The sequence below is a fragment of the Haliotis rufescens genome, unplaced genomic scaffold, assembly GCF_023055435.1.
Source record: "Haliotis rufescens isolate VD_foot unplaced genomic scaffold, xgHalRufe1.0.p SCAF_18, whole genome shotgun sequence".
Lineage (NCBI taxonomy): Eukaryota > Metazoa > Mollusca > Gastropoda > Lepetellida > Haliotidae > Haliotis > Haliotis rufescens.
In genome coordinates this window covers 9719883-9743306 of record NW_025963868.1, presented here as the reverse complement: position 1 = coordinate 9743306, position 23424 = coordinate 9719883, and the positions used below count along the sequence as shown (strand labels likewise).

Below are 23424 nucleotides of genomic sequence, written 5' to 3'. Positions count from 1 at the left end.
TTGCCAACATTGACATACATTTTTCTATATCGTGATTGTGACCTTGACCTTTGATGACATTTGCCAACATGGACATACATTTTTCTATATCGTGATTGTGACCTTGACCTTTGATGACATTTGCCAACATGGACATACATTTTTCTATATCGTGATTGTGACCTTGACCTTTGATGACATTTGCCAACATGGACATACACACATTTTTCTATATCGTGATTGTGACCTTGACCTTTGATGACATTTGCCAACATGGACATACATTTTTCTATATCGTGATTGTGACCTTGACCTTTGATGACATTTGCCAACATGGACATACATTTTTCTATATCGTGATTGTGACCTTGACCTTTGATGACATTTGCCAACATGGACATACACACATTTTTCTATATCATGATTGTGACCTTGACCTTTGATGACATTTGCCAACATGGACATACACACATTTTTCTATATCGTGATTGTGACCTTGACCTTTGATGACATTTGCCAAAAGACATGACAGTCCATGGAAGATAATCTATGTGTAGTATCCATTAGAAAAATAACCGATGGCAGCAGGCAAGTTTTTAACCCGCTTTAGCAATATTCCAGCAAAATCACAGCAGGGGACACCAGAAATGGGCTTCACACATTGTACCCATGTTGGGAATTGAACCCGGGTCTTTGGTGTGATGAGCATCGTTCCAACCACTAGGCTTCCCCACTGCCCCAGCACTGCTCGAGGTGAGGTGAAATTGGGTTTAACGTCGCGTCCAAGATTATTGCACTTATATAGCGACATGCATGCACGTGTGTGTGTGTGTGTGGCTGCTTGTACTAGTCCGGACTCATGCCAATTAATAGTGCTAACCCACTGAGATCCCATGCTGCAGTTTAACATGAATACCCCACTCAGACACAGTATACTGACTCCGAGCCGACCAGTCCTTGTTTCAGCCCCTTAATGCCGAGCGCAAGACAGGGTAACAAAAAGTACCATCTTTAAACGTCTTTTGGTATGACACGGCCGGGGATTGAACCGGGCGGACGCTCTACCACTAGACCACGGAGGCGGTCCAGCACTTCTTGAAGTCCCCAAGGTAAATGTATACTGACCGACTGTGGTACAGTTGACTTCATCCGAGTTGTCGTGGCAGTCATTGTCGTTGTCACACACCCACTTCTTGCTGATGCAGCGTCTGTTGTGACACTGGAACTGGCTGGCATTGCAGTTGGTGTGTTCTGAAAGAGTGACAGTTGGACATGCAGGCAATTTCAGAATCCTCCCTCCCTTGCTCCCTCCCTCCTTCCTTCCCACCATTGCTCCCTCCCTCCTTCCCACCATTGCTCCCTCCATTTCCATTATCATAAACCCTTTGTGACGTAACAGTACTATGTGAGTAAGATCTTTAACACTCTCTCCCTCCCTCTTAACTCCCTACTCCCCCCTCTCCTTCTCCTACCAACCCTCTCCATCCCTCCTCAGTTCAACTTTACTTCCCCCCCCCCACGCCTCTCTTCTACCCACCCTCTCCCTCCATCCTCTTCTCCTACCCCCCCCGCCCCTCTCTTCTACCCACCCTCCTTAATTCAACTTTCCCTCCCCCCCCCCCCCCCATTCCTCTCTTCTACCCACCCTCTCACTCCCCTACTCACTTCAACTTTCCCTCTCCCTCCATCCTCTTCTCCTACTCACCCACTCCCTCCCTCCTCAGTTCTACTTTCCCTCTTCCCACTCCCCCCTCTTCTCCTACTCACCCACTCCCCCTCTTCTCCTACCCACCCACTCCCCCCTCTTCTCCTACCCAACCACTACCCCCTCTTCTCCTACCCACCCACTCCCTCCCTCCTCATTTCAACTTTCCCTCTCCCCACTCCCTCCTCTTCTCCTACCCACCCTCTCCCTCCCTCCTCACTTCCAACTTTCCCTCTACCCACTCCATCCACTTCAACTTTCCCTCTACCCACTCCCTCCTCTTCTCCTACCCACCCACTCCCTCCCTCCTCAGTTCTACTTTCCCTCTTCCCACTCCCCCCTCTTCTCCTACCCACCCACTCCCCCTCTTCTCCTAACCACCCACTCCCCCCTCTTCTCCTACCCACCCACTCCCCCCTCTTCTCCTACCCACCCACTACCCCCTCTTCTCCTACCCACCCACTCCCTCACTCCTCACTTCAACTTTCCCTCTACCCACTGCCCCCTCTTCTCCTACCCACCCACTCCCTCCCTCCTCACTTCAACTTTCCCTCTCCTCACTCCCTCCTCTTCTCCTACCCACCCTCTCCCTCCCTCCTCACTTCCAACTTTCCCTCTACCCACTCCATCCACTTCAACTTTCCCTCTACCCACTCCCTCCTCTTCTCCTACCCACCCACTCCCTCCCTCCTCAGTTCTACTTTCCCTCTTCCCACTCCCCCCTCTTCTCCTACCCACCCACTCCCCCTCTTCTCCTAACCACCCACTCCCCCCTCTTCTCCTACCCACCCACTACCCCCTCTTCTCCTACCCACCCACTCCCCCCTCTTCTCCTACCCACCCACTACCCCCTCTTCTCCTACCCACCCACTCCCTCACTCCTCACTTCAACTTTCCCTCTACCCACTGCCCCCTCTTCTCCTACCCACCCACTCCCTCCCTCCTCACTTCAACTTTCCCTCTCCCCACTTCCTCCTCTTCTCCTACCCACCCACTCCCTCCCTCCTCACTTCAACTTTCCCTCTCCCCACTCCCTCCTCTTCTCCTACCCACCCACTCCCTCCCTCCTCACTTCAACTTTCCCTCTCCCCACTGCCCCCTCTTCTCCTACCCACCCACTCCCTCCCTCCTCAGTTCTACTTTCCCTCTCCCACTCCCTCCTCTTCTCCTACCCACCCTCTCCCTCCCTCCTCACTTCAACTTTCCCTCTCCCCACTGCCCCCTCTTCTCCTACCCACCCACTCCCTCCCTCCTCACTTCAACTTTCCCTCTCCCCACTCACTCCTCTTCTCCTACCCACCCACTCCCTCCCTCCTCACTTCAACTTTCCCTCTCCCCACTGCCCCCTCTTCTCCTACCCACCCACTCCCTCCCTCCTCACTTCAACTTTCCCTCTCCCCACTCCCTCCTCTTCTCCTACCCACCCACTCCCTCCCTCCTCACTTCAACTTTCCCTCTCCCCACTGCCCCCTCTTCTCCTACCCACCCACTCCCTCCCTCCTCACTTCAACTTTCCCTCTCCCCACTGCCCCCTATTCTCCTACCCACCCACTCCCTCCCTCCTCACTTCAACTTTCCCTCTCCCCACTCCCTCCTCTTCTCCTACCCACCCACTCCCTCCCTCCTCACTTCAACTTTCCCTCTCCCCACTGCCCCCTCTTCTCCTACCCACCCACTCCCTCCCTCCTCACTTCAACTTTCCCTCTCCTCACTCCCTCCTCTTCTCCTACCCACCCACTCCCTCCCTCCTCACTTCAACTTTCCCTCTCCTCACTCCCTCCTCTTCTCCTACCCACCCACTCCCTCCCTCCTCACTTCAACTTTCCCTCTCCCCACTCCCTCCTCTTCTCCTACCCACCCACTCCCTCCCTCCTCACTTCAACTTTCCCTCTCCCCACTCCCTCCTCTTCTCCTACCCACCCACTCCCTCCCTCCTCACTTCAACTTTCCCTCTCCCCACTCCCTCCTCTTCTCCTACCCACCCACTCCCTCCCTCCTCACTTCAACTTTCCCTCTCCTCATTCCCTCCTCTTCTCCTACCCACCCTCTCCCTCCCTCCTCACTTCAACTTTCCCTCTACCCACTCCCTCCTCTTCTCCTACCCACCCACTCCCTCCCTCCTCACTTCAACTTTCCCTCTCCTCACTCCCTCCTCTTCTCCTACCCACCCACTCCCTAACTCCTCACTTCAACTTTCCCTCTCCCCACTCCCTCCTCTTCTCCTACCCACCCACTCCCTCCCTCCTCACTTCAACTTTCCCTCTCCCACTCCCTCCTCTTCTCCTACCCACCCACTCCCTAACTCCTCACTTCAACTTTCCCTCTCCCCACTCCCTCCTCTTCTCCTACCCACCCACTCCCTAACTCCTCACTTCAACTTTCCCTCTCCTCACTCCCTCCTCTTCTCCTACCCACCCACTCCCTCCCTCCTCACTTCAACTTTCCCTCTCCCCACTCCCTCCTCTTCTCCTACCCACCCACTCCCTCCCTCCTCACTTCAACTTTCCCTCTCCCACTCCCTCCTCTTCTCCTACCCACCCACTCCCTCGTTATGAACCAGCACAGCACAACAGATGTAGCACCATGTTCACTTTTTGGCACAGGGACTTAAATCTAAACTGCCTAACTTCCCAATTGATTATATGAATTCTGTTGTTAAATATATGACTTACGACAGTCACAGCCCAAAGAAGTTCCTGTAGATTGATGCTTGTCATAATTCATCAGAAGATAACTGTTTGAACTACAAACACTTACTACAGTTGCGCTCGTCAGAACTGTCCCCACAATCATTGTCGTAGTCACACTTCCATCTCTCAGGAATACACTGTCCATTTGTGCACTGGAAACTGTTCTCCGCACACGTCGCATAGGCTGAAGATGAGAATGAAGAGGTTTCACAATGCTTTTACCAATTCTATCACTAACACAGCAAGGGACACCGAAACACTCTGCCCAAACTTAAACTTCAGGTAGAAAGAAGCACTTATGGAATCAAACTTAAGTTAGAAAGTAGCACTTACGACAACAAAATCAAGGTAAAAAGTAGCACTTATGACAATAAACTTAAGGTAGAAAGTAGCACTTACGGCAACAAACTTCAAGTAGAAAGTAGCACTTATCGCAACAAACTTAAGGTCGAAAGTAGCACTTACAGAATAAACTTAAGTTAGAAAGAAGCACTTACGACAACAAACTTAAGGTAGAAAGTAGCACTTTTGGCAATAAACTTAAGGTAGAAAGTAGCACTTACGACAATCCACCTGATATCAAATGCTTACGACAATCTACCTCAGCAAGATATGGATCACTTACGACAATCTACTTCATCGCTGCCATCGGTGCAGTCGTTGTCGTTATCACACTGCCAGATGAGGGGGATACATCGGGAGTTTCGACACTTGAATCTATCCGCAGAACAGGTAGCTAGAAATATAGAGTATTGGGTAAATACAGATACCGTATTCCACGTAATAAGCGCCCAGGGCGCTCTCAAAATTAGAAAGTGTGGGCTCTTATTAGAATATTATTTTGGTGAAAAAAAATAGAGTTGAAAGATAAATTTCGTGGTTTATGCCGACAGCCTGAAATGTTTATATACGACAGATATATTTTTCCAGAATTTAATTGCCCATAATTAAGGTTGCATATAACACACGAGTGCGTATTATATGCGAATAAATAAGTCTTGTGTACATTGATCAGTCGGAAGGGGTGCTAATTGGGATTGTTCACTCGCCTATATATTAGCAAATATCGCCGTGGGCGCCTATTAGAGCGGGGCCCTTATCTCTTAGAAATTTATTTTGCATAAGTTATAAGTTAGATAAAACAATTACCCACGTGGTTTAATGAGACTAACACCCCTCAGTTTTATCCCTTGGGTTTTGGTTTTAAATCCCATTAAATCCCTCTGACAAGTTTTATGCTATACAAAGAGATGCAGTCCTCTGGATACGGAGAATGCACCACATCAACCGGAAGCTGTACTCACTGGTGGAGTTGTGGCTACAGATGCCCTGGTTGTTCACCTCGCCCGACTCACACTTGCACTGCTCGTCCCCGCTGGAGGTGAGGGAGTGGGACACGCCGTCCCCACACTTGCACGTCCGGTTGTGGTGAGACTTGTGGTCAGCTGGAGGGGGGCGTGGCATGCACAGCTGGGTGCAGCTGTTCAGTGTGCAGGCGCTGTTGGCTGCAGGAATAGAACCGTTCATTCACCAATATGTTTGTTAAGTGTTCAGAAAGAAGTAGGTGTGTGTGGGGGGGGAAAGATAGACTCCGCCTATGTCCTAGGTTTGCAATTACTCTGTAGTTCAGTGGGGCATGGGTGGCCCATTTGTCTAAGGCGCCGTAATTCGCTGTGCAGAGTTGTGTCCCTTGGGCACGCCAGAAACTTATGATTGTGGGTTTGAATCCCGGTTCGCCCCGATTATGTTTCTAGGTTTGTCAGCACCATACCCGTACTCGTGGGTTTCACCGAAGTGGTAAACGTCAGAGACCTGCATCACTTCGGGCTTTCCTCCCACATTAAGCTGACATGCTGCGATATAACTTGAATACTGTTAAAAGCGGCGTTAAACCCAACTCACTCACTCACTCACTCAATGTAGTTCAGTAATTCCTTAAGTTTGAGAGAGCAGCAGTTCAGAAGTTTCACGTTGGGAAAGTTTGTTTGCTTGTTTGTTTGTTAGTGTGTTTGTTTGTTGTTTAACGCCGCACTCAGCAATATTCCAGCTATATGACGGCGGTCTGTAAATAATCGAGTCGGGACCAGGCAATCCAGAGATTGACATCATGAACGTCAATCCATGCAATTGGCATATGATGACATGCCTCTTACGACAAGCAAAGTCACCTTTTACGGCAAGCTGAAGTGGTGGGGAGTTAGCTCACCTTGCTGAGAGAGAACTGACTGAAGTGAAGGGGAGATAGCTCACCTTGCTGAGACAGAATTGATGAAAAGTGTTTCGTAGATAGCTCACCTTGCTGAGAGAGAACTGACTGAAGTGGTGGGGAGTTAGTTCACCTAGCTGATAGAGAACTGACTGAAGTGGAGGGGAGTTATGCTTATGAGAGAGAATTGACCAAAAGTTGTGGGGAGATAGCTCACCTTGCTGAGAGAGAACTGACTGAAGTGGTGGGGAGTTAGTTCGCCAAGCTGAGAGAGAATTGACCAAAGGTTGTGGGGAGATAGCTCACCTTGCTGAGAGAGAACTGACTGAAGTGGTGGGGGGATAGCTCATCTTGCTGAGAGAGAATTGACTAAAAGTTGTGGGGAAATAGCTCACCTTGCTGAGAGAGAACTGACTGAAGTGATGGGGGGATAGCTCACCTCGCTGAGAGAGAATTGACTGAAGTGGTGGGGAGATAGCTCACCTAGCTGAGAGAGAAGTGACTAAAAGTTGTGGGGAAATAGCTCACCTTGCTGAGAGAACTGACTGAAGTGGTGGGGGATAGCTCACCTTGCTGAGAGAGAATTGACTGAAGTGGTGGGGAGATAGTTCACCTAGCTGAGAGAGAATTGACTAAAAGCTGTGGGGAGATAGCTCACCTAGCTGAGAGAGAACTGACTGAAGTGGTGGGGAGTTAGTTCACCTTGCTGAGAGAGAACTGACTTAGCTCACCTTGCTGAGAAAGAACTGACTTAGCTCACCTTGCTGAGAGGTGTGGGAGACGACCTTCAGGTCCAGGATGTTGGAAGGCAAGGACCCTCTCACCGCAGTGAGCCCCCAGCCATGCTCCTTGTCTGCCGTCAACACTGCGTCCCTGGACCAGTCCGCCCAGTAGATGTTGTTCTGGAATAATAGGGAGTTGGGTTAGACGTGGTACAGCGTTAGAAATTGGCACTTGTCCTGTAGTCCTTGCCAAACTGCCCAAAAGTTAAGGTATCATAAGGACCAGTAGATATTTTCCATTTTGAGGGTTTTGCTATATGTTATCATCATAAGAAATAGTGGACTAAAATCTTAGTTTCTACCGCTGTGGTATTAGGGAGTTGAACCCTTTAAACCACGCACTATATTGCCAAAATTGGCTCTAAGGTTAAAAAAATAATAGTCTTGGTTCTCAGAAAGTCTGCTGCATGTTTCGTTTTTATTTCCATTTTTCAAAAGAATACAAAAATCCAATACATAAAAACAATGCAATACAGTAGAGCACGCTGTACTTCCCTTGCACACTGATTTGCTATGCTTCTTGTGTAGTGGTAATGGCGGCAATTGGAGTTTGTATTCTTGGTTATGTAGGGAGGCCCTTTCCCAGGTTGATGGCACACAAATGTTTATTTGGTAACATACCAGTTTGAACAAGCCACAAAAAAGCAAAAAACACACCAAAAAAACAACAAGAGTTTGCCACTAACGTGGCTATATCCCCCGCCCCTGTTGCAGAATTTATGACATAATTAAATCTAAACAAACCCTAACCTTTTTTAACCGAGGTGAAACTAGTCATGGAAATTGTAAAAAAAAGAGTTTGGAACCTAAGTCACCAGTAGCAAAAGGCACCAGTTCAGCATGAACTTGACAGACCTACAAAGTTTGATGAAAAAATATTGAACGATTTCTGAGTTATGCTCCGGAAACGAATCGTGATGGATGGACGGACAGAGCCCGTTTCTATATCCCCCGCCAACTTTGTTGGGCGGGGGATAAAAAAAAAATGCCTGAGAACCAATTCTTTTGCTTTCCTCACCTTGTAGACCGCAATGGAGAAAGGATGAGGGGCATTCAGCATCCCCCGAACCAGCGTGCGGATGTTCTGGCCCTCCAGGTCAGACACAAACAGTTTGTGGAGACCAGCATCAGTCCAGAACAGCTGCTCCGAGGGCAAGTCAATGGCCAGGCCGTTGGGCCAGCGCACATTGGAGCCATTGACAATGGTCTGTACAGACGTGTTCGTGCCGTCCATCCAGGCTCGGGCGATCCGGGGGTTGGAGTAAGACCAGTCAGTCCAGTACATGTATCTGGTGGATCCAAACAAACATCTTACATGCTGCACTTGACAATGGTTGATTGGTTTGTTGTTTAACGCCGCACTCAGCAGTATTCCAGCTATGTGACGGTGGTCTGTAAATAATCGAGTCTGGACAAGACAATCCAGTGATTGATATCATAAGCATCGATCACGCAATTGGGATCGATGACAGGCTTCAACCAAGTCAGCGAGCCTGACCACCCGATCCCGTTAGTCGCCTCTTATGACAAGCATAGTTGCCTTTTACGACAAGCATGGGTTGCTGAAGACCTATCCTACTCCGGAATCTTCACGGGCCTCAGTTCTTACAAGAAGTAGGAGCTACTGTTGTGCCATGGAAGCCGTGACAATTTACACTTGTCAGAGGGGTACACAAAGTACGTGATCTAGTTCAACAGTTGTCAGACTTTCATTTTGTGGAAGCCTTGGTGGCTGAGTGGGGTTAGATTGCTGACCCGATCCCGTTGGTCGCCTCTTACGACAACCATTGTCGCCTTTTACGGCAAGCATGGGTTGCTGAAGACCTATTCTAATCCGGGTCTTCACAGGTCAGCAATGATTTAAAAGGTATTGATGGTTTATCACATTCATCAAAATTCAGATATTTCTTAATTCATTTAAGTTGGGGATATATGAACATATAGAAGGGGTAGAGTCTAACTTTTTTCCCCTGGGGCATATTTATCCAAGACCAATTCCATTTCAATCAGATGTTTTACTCCAGTACCCCTCTGTGGTAAAATCTGCGAACATCTCAATATCTGATTTCCATATCTCAAACAACAAAGTTAATCTTCCTGTTAATGTTAATTATAAAGGCTGACAATAATACCTGAAAACCCCACATATCCTTCATTTAGACTGAATGGTCAAAGTTTGCTCAGCGTTCTCCTGACGGAGGTGTCACCAGGTCTTCACTCAGAGAGTGAGTGAGTATGGTTTTACGCCGCTTTTAGCAATATCCCAGCAATATCACGGTGGGGGACACCAGAAATTGGTTTCACACATTGTACCCATTTCGGGAATCAAACCCAGGTCTTCGGCATGACAAGCAAACACTTTAACCACTAGGCTACCCGACCGCCCCCCAGAATCGGACAAGACATACCCATGATGAGGGTCAAGGACGAGAGCCCGGGGCCGTTCCAGCACGTCAGATCCCTTGTACAGAGTCCGTCTGAAGCGTCCATTGGTACGGACGACGGAGATGCTGTGGTTTTCGGAGTCCACCCAGAACAGGGTGTGGGCTGTCCAGTCCAGTGCTAGTGCCTCCACGGTGTACAAGTCTCTCAGAACCACCGGCGACACAGTCTGGTTGCCGTTCAGGCACAAGTGCTGGAACAAAAACATGGTTTCAATATCTGGCGCCATAGAAAAAAGAAGTACGAAACATTTCCCTCTGACATTCAATCCTCGAATCAGTTCTTACAGTTAGTTGGTTTAGTTGGTTTGTTGTTTAACGCCGCACTCAGCAATATTACGACTATATGATGGCGGTGAGCCCAACCAGGATCCGATGATTCGGGGTTCGAATCCCAGATTTGCTCTGCTGTCCTTGGTCTGTCAGCACCAGACAGTTGCTTGTGACTTACATTGATTCTTTTCAGCGATATGTCGGCCCAGAACAAACAGTTATGGGCATAGTCGAACTCCACCGCAGTCACGTGCTCAATCCCCTGACTAACGATGGTTTCGAAGTGGTTGTCTTCAAGGTTGATCATGTTAATGCAGGACCTATTTGTGAAAAGGAGAAACTCCTTCCTCTCTGAAACAGAAAGCAACAATGAGTTCCATTCATAAAAAAATAACAGAATTGTTCTCAGGCAATATTTTTTGAAAATATAGTCCAGCCAGGCGGTATTCTGTAGGTGTACCAAAATAACTTACCTCTGATAGGGCAGGAATATCTGAGGGGAGCAAATCTGTGTTCATCCCCGTCACGACAGGTGTCCCCAGCGACCTTCCGGTACCTGAAGAAACAATAGGTGGTGGGGAGGTGAAATGGGGTTTAACATCGCGACCAAGATTATTGCACTTATATAGTGACGTGCATGTACGTGTGTGTGTTTGTGTGGCTGCTTGTTCTAGTTCGGACTGATGCCGATTTATAGTACTAGCTCACTGAGATACCAGTTTAACATGAATACCCCCCTCAGACACAGTATACTGACTCCGAGCCGACCAGTCCTTGTTTTAGCCCCTTAATGCCGAGCCCCAGACAGGGTAACAACAAGTACCATCTTTTTAACGTCTTTTGGTATGACCAGGCCGGGGATCAAACCCCGGACCTTCCTCTCTCCAGTGGATGTTCTACCACGGAGGCGGTAAACCCCTGGTAAAGCGATGTCACTAAAGCGATGTCACTAAAGTGAGTGAGTGAGTGAGTGAGTGAGTGAGTGAGTGAGTGAGGCAGTGAGTGAGTGAGTGAGGCAGTGAGTGAGTGAGTGAGTGAGGCAGTGAGTGAGGCAGTGAGTGAGTGAGGTAGTGAGTGAGTGAGTGAGGCAGTGAGTGAGTGAGTGAGGCAGTGAGTGAGTGAGTGAGTGAGGCAGTGAGTGAGTGAGTGAGGCAGTGAGTGAGTGAGTGAGTGAGTGAGTGAGGCAGTGAGTGAGTGAGTGAGGCAGTGAGTGAGTGAGTGAGGCAGTGAGTGAGTGAGTGAGTGAGTGAGTGAGGCAGTGAGTGAGTGAGTGAGGCAGTGAGTGAGTGAGTGAGGCAGTGAGTGAGTGAGGCAGTGAGTGAGTGAGTGAGGCAGTGAGTGAGTGAGTGAGTGAGGCAGAGAGTGAGAGAGTGAGTGAGTGAGTGAGGCAGTGAGTGAGTGAGTGAGGCAGTGAGTGAGTGAGTGAGTGAGTGAGTACAGACCCGCGGGTGTAGGGGTAGTAGGTAGTTGGAGGGCAAGGGCTGGGCACATGGTGGATGTCGGCCGCGTTCACGTGTTGGTCCTGGATGCAGTCGTACGACATGTTTCTCTGGATGAAGCCGAAGTCACTGAAACAAACACAGGCAGGGTTAGGTGAATGTGCAGGGAAATCTTTCTTCTTTCTTCTTTATAGTGAACAAGCACTGGATACTTGTAACGTATTCTGTCTGGGATCTCCACAGACATTCAGAGTACTGAGGATCTATTCTGTCTGGGATCTCCACAGACATTCAGAGTACTGGGGATCTATTCTGTCTGGGATCTCCACAGACATTCAGAGTACTGGGGATCTATTCTGTCTGGGATCTCCACAGACATTCAGAGTACTTGGGATCTATTCTGTCTGGGATCTCCACAGACATTCAGAGTACTTGGGATCTATTCTGTCTGGGATCTCCACGGACATTCAGAGTACTGGGGATCTATTCTGTCTGGGATCTCCACGGACATTCAGAGTACTGGGGATCTATTCTGTCTGGGATCTCCAAGGACATTCAGAGTACTGAGGATCTATTCTGTCTGGGATCTCCACAGACATTCAGAGTACTGGGGATCTATTCTGTCTGGGATCTCCACGGACATTCAGAGTACTGGGGATCTATTCTGTCTGGGATCTCCAAGGACATTCAGAGTACTGAGGATCTATTCTGTCTGGGATCTCCACGGACATTCAGAGTACTGGGGATCTATTCTGTCTGGGATCTCCAAGGACATTCAGAGTACTGAGGATCTATTCTGTCTGGGATCTCCACAGACATTCAGAGTACTGGGGATCTATTCTGTCTGGGATCTCCGCAGGCATTCAGAGTACAGGGGATCTATTCTGTCTGGGATCTCCACAGACATTCAGAGTACTGAGGATCTATTCTGTCTGGGATCTCCACAGACATTCAGAGTACTGAGGATCTATTCTGTCTGGGATCTCCACAGACATTCAGAGTACTGGGGATCTATTCTGTCTGGGTTCTCCGCAGACATTCACGTTATTGGGGATTTATTCTCCTTGGGTTCCCCATGGACATTCAGAGTACTGACCATTCATAGTCCATTCTGGTGCAGGGACAGTTCTCGAGGCGGATCTCTTGTTCATAGTCATAACCATTGTAGCACACAGTCTGCTTGATCCGCCTGCGGTACTGTGTGCGGCGGCCAAGCAGGCAGCCCTTGGTGTCGTTGACCATCGTGAAGGACCACATCTTGTAGGCGTCGTCTTTACACTTCGATTCTACAACAAAGGATGTATCAGCATGAGAGTAACCTGGACCAGTACCCCGAGAGTTTTTGTGAAGGATTAGTGACACGCAGTCTGACAACCAATCCATTCTAGCAGACACTTACAACATGCACAGGTAACAAGGGACTATCCATTTTAGCAGACCCTTACAACATGCACAGGTTACAAGGGACTATCCATTTTAGCAGACCCTTACAACATGCACAGGCTACAAGGGACCAATCCATTTTAGCAGACCCTTACAACATGCACAGGTTACAAGGGACGATCTAGTTTAGCAGACCCTTACAACATGCACAGGTTACAAGGGACGATCTAGTTTAGCAGACCCTTACAACATGCACAAGTTACAAGGGACGATCTATTTTAGCAGACCCTTACAACATGCACAGGTTACAAGGGACGATCCATTCTAACAGACCCTTACAACATGCACAGGTTACAAGGAACGATCCATTCTAACAGACCCTTACAACATGCACAGGTTACAAGGAACGATCCATTTTAGCAGACCCTTACAACATGCACAGGTTACAAGGAACGATCCATTCTAACAGACCCTTACAACATGCACAGGCTACAAGGGACCGATCCATTTTAGCAGACCTTACAACATGCACAGGTTACAAGGGACGATCCATTCTAACAGACCCTTACAACATGCACAGGTTACAAGGGACTATCTCGTTTAGCAGACCCTTACAACATGCACAAGTTACAAGGAACGATCTAGTTTAGCAGACCTTACAACATGCACAGGTTACAAGGAACGATCCATTCTAACAGACCCTTACAACATGCACAGGTTACAAGGGACGATCCATTCTAGCAGACCCTTACAACATGCACAGGTTACAAGGGACGATCTATTTTAGCAGACCCTTACAACATGCACAGGTTACAAGGGACGATCCATTTTAGCAGACCTTACAACATGCACAGGTTACAAGGGACGATCCATTTTAGCAGACCCTTACAACATGCACAAGTTACAAGGGACGATCTAGTTTAGCAGACCTTACAACATGCACAGGTTACAAGGGACGATCCATTCTAACAGACCCTTACAACATGCACAGGTTACAAGGGACGATCTAGTTTAGCAGACCCTTACAACATGCACAGGTTACAAGGGACGATCCATTCTAACAGACCCTTACAACATGCACAGGTTACAAGGGACGATCCATTCTAACAGACCCTTACAACATGCACAGGTTACAAGGGACGATCCATTCTAACAGACACTTACAACATGCACAGGTTACAAGGGACGATCCATTTTAGCAGACCCTTACAACATGCACAGGTTACAAGGAACGATCCATTTTAGCAGACACTTACAACATGCACAGGTTACAAGGAACGATCTAGTTTAGCAGACCCTTACAACATGCACAGGTTACAAAGGACGATCTAGTTTAGCAGACCCTTACAACATGCACAGGCTACAAGGAACGATCCATTTTAGCAGACACTTACAACATGCACAGGCTACAAGGGACAATCCATTTTAGCAGACCCTTACAACATGGACAGGTTACAAGGGACGATCCATTTTAGCAGACCCTTACAACATGCACAGGTTACAAGGAACAATCCATTTTAGCAGACCCTTACAACATGCACAGGTTACAAGGGACCGATCCATTTTAGCAGACCCTTACAACATGCACAGGCTACAAGGAACGATCCATTTTAGCAGACCCTTACAACATGCACAGGTTACAAGGGACCGATCCATTTTAGCAGACCCTTACAACATGCACAGGCTACAAGGAACGATCCATTTTAGCAGACCCTTACAACATGCACAGGTTACAAGGGACCGATCCATTTTAGCAGACCCTTACAACATGCACAGGCTACAAGGAACGATCCATTTTAGCAGACCCTTACAACATGCACAGGCTACAAGGAACGATCCATTTTAGCAGACCCTTACAACATGCACAGGTTACAAGGGACAATCTAGTTTAGCAGACCCTTACAAGATGCACAGCAGTGTTAGAAATTGGCAACAGTTCTGTAGTCTTTGCCAAACTGCCCAATAGTTAAGGTATCATAAGGACCAGTAGAAATTTACCCTTTTTTAGGGTTTTGCAATGTGTTATCATTATAAGGACTAGTGGACTAAAAGTGTGAGTTTCTATCACTGCACTGGGGACCAATTCTAATCTATTGTACTTCAAATGAGCACAGGTATGGTGATCTATATTTTTTTCTACTTTTCATTTTTTTTAGGGTTGGATGAAAATGTAAACATGGTAAAGCATTTTGTAAACAGTTTCATCTTAACGGCGTACTCACTCAGAACATTGGTCATGTTGAGCTGGCTGATGAGCCAACTGTGACGTCCCGTGTGCGATCCAAACACAGAAAACACAGTAGTTGCCTCCCCTGGTTCGGTGAGAATGCCGTAGATACGGATGGATGTATTCGTGAACTTCTTGGCTATCCAGTTGCTGCCTTCGTCAACCGAATAGCTGGAGGAGACAATCTCCGTACATAAGGTACGTAAAACACTCCGTGCTTCACATGGTTCGCCCTTAACATATTCCCTCTCCGTTTTTCTATCAGGTTTGTTATGCCTTATTCTCCACATACTATATAACGGTCAATGAATCACCAACAACGTTAACCAAAGTTAGGCCACAAGCGCAAAAACATTTAGGGCTCGCCCGTCAGTTGGTTGGTTGGTTTGTTGTTTAACGCCGCACTCAGCAATATTCCAGCTATATGACAGCAGTCTGTAAATAATCGAGTCTGGACCAGACAATCCAGTGATTGAATCATGAGCATCAATCCATGCAATTGGGATTGATGACATGCATCAACCAAGACAGCGAGCCTGACCACCCGATCCCGTTAGTCGCCTTTTACGACAAGCTGATCACCTTTTACGGCAAGCATGGGTTGGTGAAGACCTATTCTACCCCGGAATCTTCACGGGTTTCGTCCGTCAGAAAACTTGGCCAACTTCAATACCTGCTGGGAGTCCGAGTCAGAATGTTTGTTTGTTTGTTTGTTTTGTTTGTTTGTCATGTTTGTTTAACGCCACAATCAGCAATATTCCAGCTATATGACAACGATCTGTGATACGAGAAGTTATATGTTAAAAATACATATATTTAGAATAAATAAATAAAAACCTGATGGACAGTACAATAACTGGAATATCACAGATTAATATTTAAAACTAGCATACAACCATAAAAAGATATCACTATATGTAACAATACATTATAAAAAAGGGCTATAGATTGCCAGCAGCTGAAGGTAGATCACCATGCTAGGGACCATGGGTGGGGGGGGGGTTGGTTGGTTGGTTGTTTAACGCCGCACTCAGCAATATTCCAGCTATATGACGGCAGTCTGTAAATAATCCAGTGATTAATATCATGAGCATCGATCCACGCAATTGGGATCGATGACATGTATCTACCATTACCAAGTCAGCGAGCCTGACCACCTGATCCCGTTAGTCGCCTCTTACGACAAGCGTAGTCACCCTTTACGGCAAGCATGGGTTGGTGAAGACCTATTCTACCCCTGATCTTCACGGGTCAGGGACCATGGGGACTTACAGTACTTGAGCTTCCTGCATGGACCCCAGCAGGATCTACATCCTCCCTTCAAGTGTTGGCGATTATTGTCAAATGTAGCCAAAGTTAAATGAACACATATTATACGATTAAAAATGTGGCAGGAAAAAATAACTCCGATTGTTGTGGTCTTACAGTAAATAATAGAGTCTGGACCAGACAATCCAGTGATTGATATCATGAGCATCGATCCACGCAACTGGGATCCGATGACATGCATGAACCAAGTCAGTGAGCCTGACCACCCGATCCCGTTAGTCGCCTCTTACGACAAGCATCGTCGCTTTTTACGGCAAGCATGGGTTGCTGAAGACCTCTACACATGCTAGGTGAGGTGAGGTGAAATTGGGTTTAACGTCGCGTCCAAGATTATTGCACTTATATAACGACGTGCATGCACGTGTGTGTGGGGCTGCTTGTACTAGTCCGGACTGATGCCGATTTATAGTACTAGCTCACTGAGATACCATGCCGCAGTTTAACATGAATACCGCACTCAGACACAGAATACTGACTCCGAGCCGACCAGTCCTTTGTTTAGCCCCTTTATGCCGAGCGCCAGACAGGGTAAGAACCATCTTTTAACGTTTTTGGTATGACGCGGCCGGGGATCAAACCCCGGACCTTCCGCTCTCTGGGGACGCTTTACCACTTGACCACGGAGGCCGTCTACACATACTAGGAACTATTATGGACTTACTACACGGTGTCCGTGACATCATACTGTTTGGCTGACAGCAGTATCCCGCCGTGGTCAGCGAAGGTGTACAGGTACTCCCCATGCAACACCTGTAACCAGGGCAACCAAGAGACCATTTTTATACAACTTAAGGAAGCCTATACACATTTACAGTGTTTTTTTCTGTTTTGTCTTTTTTTTATGCCACTCAGCAATATTCCAGCTAAATGATAATGGTTTGTTAATAAGTCTGGACTAGACAATCCAGTGATTGATGTGATGAGCATCGATTTACACAATTGGGATATGATGACATACATCAATCAAGTCAGTGAGCATGACCACCTGATCCTGTTAGTCACCTCTTACGACAAGCTTAGTCGCCTTTTACGACAAGCATGGGTTAAAATAATATTTCAGTCATATCACAAACAGTCAGCTTGAGGTGGGAGCAAAGCCTAAATTGATGCAAACCTTGAAACGTGGGATACAAAACACATGGTCATTTTTTGTGGCATGTATAAGGGATGCAACTCTGGATAGTGCATCATAATCCCTTCTCACCCATGACAAGGTGTATTTCAGTTAAATCCGAGCAATTATCCCTGTAGTTTCCCGATTCCCGATGGTTAATTCTGACTCGATCGCCGAATGACGAGGGCGACGCCATGTTTGTTTATCAACAGTGAAAGTAGTCCCTACTTGACCTTTGATATTTGCATCTCTATCCGTATATGACCCCAACGGATATCGTTTTTATCCATTGGCTTTATCCTGCCGAGAAACCCACCCATTATATGATAAAAAATGGTATTTGAGCTATGCAGACAGAAGGATGGATGGACAGCACCCATTCATTTACGTCCCCTCCCATTTCATGGCGGGGAATAAAATCAATCCTTCGTACCTGCGTCCATGTGTATCCTGCATCGGAGGACACGAACACGTTGGGGTTGTGTTTGATCTTGGTGCCGATGACCCCTGATGCGATGATGATCCCCGGGGCGGACTTGCGAGACATGATGAGAGGGGTGCGGCTGCTGGGATAGAAGCGATGCAGCTGCTGGGTCACGTGGAGCGAGCAGTTCGTCAGCTGAAGGCGGAGAAACACACAGGTTGAAACTAAAAGTTCAAGACAGGCAAATTGGGAACAAAACTTACTTACGATTATCGGATTCTTTAAACAGTGGGTTACTGTGATTTCAAACCTCTGATTGACCAATCAAAAGCAAGAGATTTCGAACTTTATGACAGAATGTACTACAAAATAGTAAAGCGATCATGCATACCAAGTTTAATCAAATTCCAAACACAATTTCAACTTATCATGTACACAAGCCATAGGAGGTAGAGCCGATACGAGTATGTGGTTTCTAAATTATGTCATAAGCAAGTGGATAAGAAAACCAAATGCAGCGGCTGACAAATTCACATTCACACATAAAGCGGGCCCCTTTACAGAGGACTAATACAATAAATAAATACAATGAGAAACAGGAAAACAAAATCAAGCAGGGAATAATGATGACAGATGTGTTGCATTATTTGAATTAACACACCCATTTTATCAGCATTTGTTTGTTTGTTGTCTACACTTTCAGCAATATTACAGCTATATGACGGCAGTCATGAAAATAATCAAGTCTGGACAAGACAAGTGATTGACATCATGACCATCGATCAAGGCAATTAGGATATGACATGCATCAACCAAGTCAGCAAGCATGACCGCCCGATCCCGTTAGTCGCTTCCTACAACCAGCACAGGTTGCTGAAGACCAATTCTAACCTTAATGATCACACAGCCAAAGAGACAATGAGTTGGCATGAATGAAAGTAAGTTAATTTGACCAAACCTGGCCACCAATCAACTTAGTCGCTTCCTACAACCAGCACAGGTTACTGGTGACCAGTTTTATCCCATCTTCCCGAGACAAGGGAATTAACTGACTATAAAAATCCAGTTTCCACCCTTGCTGATCCAGGCTGCAATTATTGAGTTACATTTTGGCTGGACTAAGGAGTCTATGCATACTCCAATCAAAATCGCGTAACTAACTAGACATCTGGTTCGTAAACAACATTGATTTAAACGTGCAGATTTCAGTCGACTGCAGGATTTGCAAAGCATGTGTACCGCCAAGTGGGCGTCGACAGATATTCTGCAAATTCTTTCATGTTTTTAATCAAGGTGCTCACATGATTTAATGCACTTCTCGGGGTAAAACCTGTTTCATAACACAGATCTTGACTATCGAGCAGATTGTCTTGACTTGGTGCCACAGTTTGGTTTGAAGCAAATGCAAGTGATATGAGAGATGGAATCTGATTGGTCAATAGGAGGAAGATAGAAGGGACATAACTTGTTTTAGCCACTGGTGGTGCTACGATCGAGCCCAGAATTTCCAGCCTAGTTCGGCAAGGGTGGAAACTGGACTTTAACAGTCAGTTAACGCCCTTGCCTCAGGAAGATGGTTCTAACCAGGAATCTACGCACTTATCACATGCTGAGTTGACCATGCCCATGATGCATACACATATGCTCTTAAACTTTTTAGAATTACTTAGAATTTTTTTTTACTTAAAAACGGAGAAAACAGGTTTTTTTCAGTATTTGTTCTCTTTTTCTCATCCCCCCGATAAGCTGATTGCAGCTTATGCAATTGATCCATGCAATTGGGATACGATGACATGCATCAACCAAGTTAGTGAACCTGACCACCTAATCGCCTCTTACGACAAGCATAATCGCATAACATAAAAATTGAGTGAGTGAGTATGGTTTTACGCCGCTTTTAGCAATATTCCAGCAATATGACGGCGGGGGACACCAGAAATGGGCTTCACACATTGTACCTATGTCGGGAGTCAAACCGAGGTCTTCAGCGTGACATTCAACTTTTTCTGGAGCTTTATACAGCTATCTCATACTTCATTGAACTAATACCCTTCTTTCCTCTGCGATCTGATCCTGTTATCGAGATCCAATATCTTAAACAGATTCCCTGGTCCCGACTGCCTCATAGGGTGGGGCAATACACCAACTGTTCGAGCTGATACGTATCACGATACTTGCATGTGCTCAGCCTCATATCTGTGGCGAGTTAGCCATGTTTTTCATAGACAGGAAGGCCAAATACCTGGCACACTGATGATTTACAGTTGGCAGTGTCATGTATGGCGCAATGGATGAAAATATTTACGTTTTCACAACTCATTTTCACTAGTAATTAGTGTTGGTGTAACATTTAATAAATGATACATTTAAAGTAAGAATTGATTTTTTTTACTTAGTGTGCGATTGTGATCGATACTTTAATTGAGAAGTCAAAAATCGTGAGCCACCGACGTATCGGTGTATTGCCCAACTACTACTGCCTTACAATGTAAACACATACAAATTCAACAGATTATATTGAAATCAAGATAAAACTACCGAGCTCTATATCAAACCTTGGAGTGAGTGAATGAGTTTGGACACCACTTTAACGCTTAGAGCAAAATTCCAGTAAAAACAGTCGGACCCTGTTATTTCATTAGAGCATTATTCCAGTAAAAACAGTCGAACCCTGTTATTTCATTAGAGCATTATTCCAGTAAAAACAGTCGAACCCTGTTATTTCATTAGAGCATTATTCCAGTAAAAACAGTCGGACCCTGTTATTTCATTAGAGCATTATTCCAGTAAAAACAGTCGAACCCTGTTATTTCATTAGAGCATTATTCCAGTAAAAACAGTCGAACCCCTGTTATTTCATTAGAGCAATATTCCAGTAAAAACAGTCGAAACCCTGTTATTTCATTAGAGCATTATTCCAGTAAAAACAGTCGGACCCTGTTATTTCATTAGAGCATTATTCCAGTAAAAACAGTCGAACCCTGTTATTTCATTAGAGCATTATTCCAGTAAAAACAGTCGAACCCCTGTTATTTCATTAGAGCAATATTCCAGTAAAAACAGTCGAAACCCTGTTATTTCATTAGAGCATTATTCCAGCAAAAACAGTCGAAACCCTGTTATTTCATTAGAGCATTATTCCAGTAAAAACAGTCGGACCCTGTTATTTCATTAGAGCATTATCCCAGTAAAAACAGTCGAACCCCTGTTATTTCATTAGAGCAATATTCCAGTAAAAACAGTCGAAACCCTGTTATTTCATTAGAGCATTATTCCAGTAAAAACAGTCGAAACCCTGTTATTTCATTAGAGCATTATTCCAGTAAAAACAGTCGGACCCTGTTATTTCATTAGAGCATTATTCCAGTAAAAACAGTCGGACCCTGTTATTTCATTAGAGCAATATTCCAGTAAAAACAGTCGAAACCCTGTTATTTCATTAGAGCATTATTCCAGTAAAAACAGTCGGACCCTGTTATTTCATTAGAGCATTATTCCAGTAAAAACAGTCGAACCCCTGTTATTTCATTAGAGCAATATTCCAGTAAAAACAGTCGAAACCCTGTTATTTCATTAGAGCATTATTCCAGTAAAAACAGTCGAAACCCTGTTATTTCATTAGAGCATTATTCCAGTAAAAACAGTCGGACCCTGTTATTTCATTAGAGCATTATTCCAGTAAAAACAGTCGAACCCCTGTTATTTCATTAGAGCAATATTCCAGTAAAAACAGTCGAAACCCTGTTATTTCATTAGAGCATTATTCCAGTAAAAACAGTCGAAACCCTGTTATTTCATTAGAGCATTATTCCAGTAAAAACAGTCGGACCCTGTTATTTCATTAGAGCATTATTCCAGTAAAAACAGTCGGACCCTGTTATTTCATTAGAGCATTATTCCAGTAAAAACAGTCGAACCCTGTTATTTCATTAGAGCATTATTCCAGTAAAAACAGTCGGACCCTGTTATTTCATTAGAGCATTATTCCAGTAAAAACAGTCGGACCCTGTTATTTCATTAGAGCATTATTCCAGTAAAAACAGTCGGACCCCTGTTATTTCATTAGAGCATTATTCCAGTAAAAACAGTCGAACCCTGTTATTTCATTAGAGCATTATTCCAGTAAAAACAGTCGGACCCTGTTATTTCATTAGAGCATTATTCCAGTAAAAACAGTCGGACCCTGTTATTTCATTAGAGCATTATTCCAGTAAAAACAGTCGGACCCTGTTATTTCATTAGAGCATTATTCCAGTAAAAACAGTCGAACCCCTGTTATTTCATTAGAGCAATATTCCAGTAAAAACAGTCGAAACCCTGTTATTTCATTAGAGCATTATTCCAGTAAAAACAGTCGAAACCCTGTTATTTCATTAGAGCATTATTCCAGTAAAAACAGTCGGACCCTGTTATTTCATTAGAGCATTATTCCAGTAAAAACAGTCGGACCCTGTTATTTCATTAGAGCATTATTCCAGTAAAAACAGTCGAACCCTGTTATTTCATTAGAGCATTATTCCAGTAAAAACAGTCGGACCCTGTTATTTCATTAGAGCATTATTCCAGTAAAAACAGTCGGACCCTGTTATTTCATTAGAGCATTATTCCAGTAAAAACAGTCGGACCCTGTTATTTCATTAGAGCATTATTCCAGTAAAAACAGTCGAACCCCTGTTATTTCATTAGAGCAATATTCCAGTAAAAACAGTCGAAACCCTGTTATTTCATTAGAGCATTATTCCAGTAAAAACAGTCGAACCCCTGTTATTTCATTAGAGCAATATTCCAGTAAAAACAGTCGAAACCCTGTTATTTCATTAGAGCATTATTCCAGTAAAAACAGTCGGACCCTGTTATTTCATTAGAGCATTATTCCAGTAAAAACAGTCGGACCCTGTTATTTCATTAGAGCATTATTCCAGTAAAAACAGTCGGACCCTGTTATTTCATTAGAGCATTATTCCAGTAAAAACAGTCGGACCCTGTTATTTCATTAGAGCATTATTCCAGTAAAAACAGTCGCACCCTGTTATTTCATTAGAGCATTATTCCAGTAAAAACAGTCGAACCCTGTTATTTCATTAGAGCATTATTCCAGTAAAAACAGTCGGACCCTGTTATTTCATTAGAGCATTATTCCAGTAAAAACAGTCGGACCCTGTTATTTCATTAGAGCATTATTCCAGTAAAAACAGTCGGACCCTGTTATTTCATTAGAGCATTATTCCAGTAAAAACAGTCGGACCCTGTTATTTCATTAGAGCATTATTCCAGTAAAAACAGTCGCACCCTGTTATTTCATTAGAGCAATATTCCAGTAAAAACAGTCGGACCCTGTTATTTCATTAGAGCATTATTCCAGTAAAAACAGTCGCACCCTGTTATTTCATTAGAGCATTATTCCAGTAAAAACAGTCGCACCCTGTTATTTC

General features: G+C 45.3%; 1 protein-coding gene across 3 annotated transcripts in view; it reads right to left on the bottom strand.

Moving 5' to 3' along the window:
* The window catches only part of LOC124120179 (sortilin-related receptor-like), a 63507-nt gene that overhangs the window by 18589 nt on the left and 21494 nt on the right, over positions 1-23424 (bottom strand). For all 3 annotated transcript variants that reach the window (XM_048398191.1, XM_048398193.1, XM_048398192.1), the window contains 14 exons: positions 18002-18187; positions 17116-17204; positions 15121-15296; positions 12612-12801; positions 11519-11644; positions 10550-10632; positions 10255-10427; positions 9771-9997; positions 8381-8651; positions 7341-7482; positions 5679-5879; positions 5000-5110; positions 4442-4558; positions 1105-1230 (listed from right to left, as the gene is read on the bottom strand). In XM_048398191.1, coding sequence (XP_048254148.1) covers positions 1105-1230; positions 4442-4558; positions 5000-5110; positions 5679-5879; positions 7341-7482; positions 8381-8651; positions 9771-9997; positions 10255-10427; positions 10550-10632; positions 11519-11644; positions 12612-12801; positions 15121-15296; positions 17116-17204; positions 18002-18187 — 2218 coding nt within the window. The remainder of the gene's footprint in view (positions 1-1104; positions 1231-4441; positions 4559-4999; positions 5111-5678; positions 5880-7340; positions 7483-8380; positions 8652-9770; positions 9998-10254; positions 10428-10549; positions 10633-11518; positions 11645-12611; positions 12802-15120; positions 15297-17115; positions 17205-18001; positions 18188-23424) is intronic.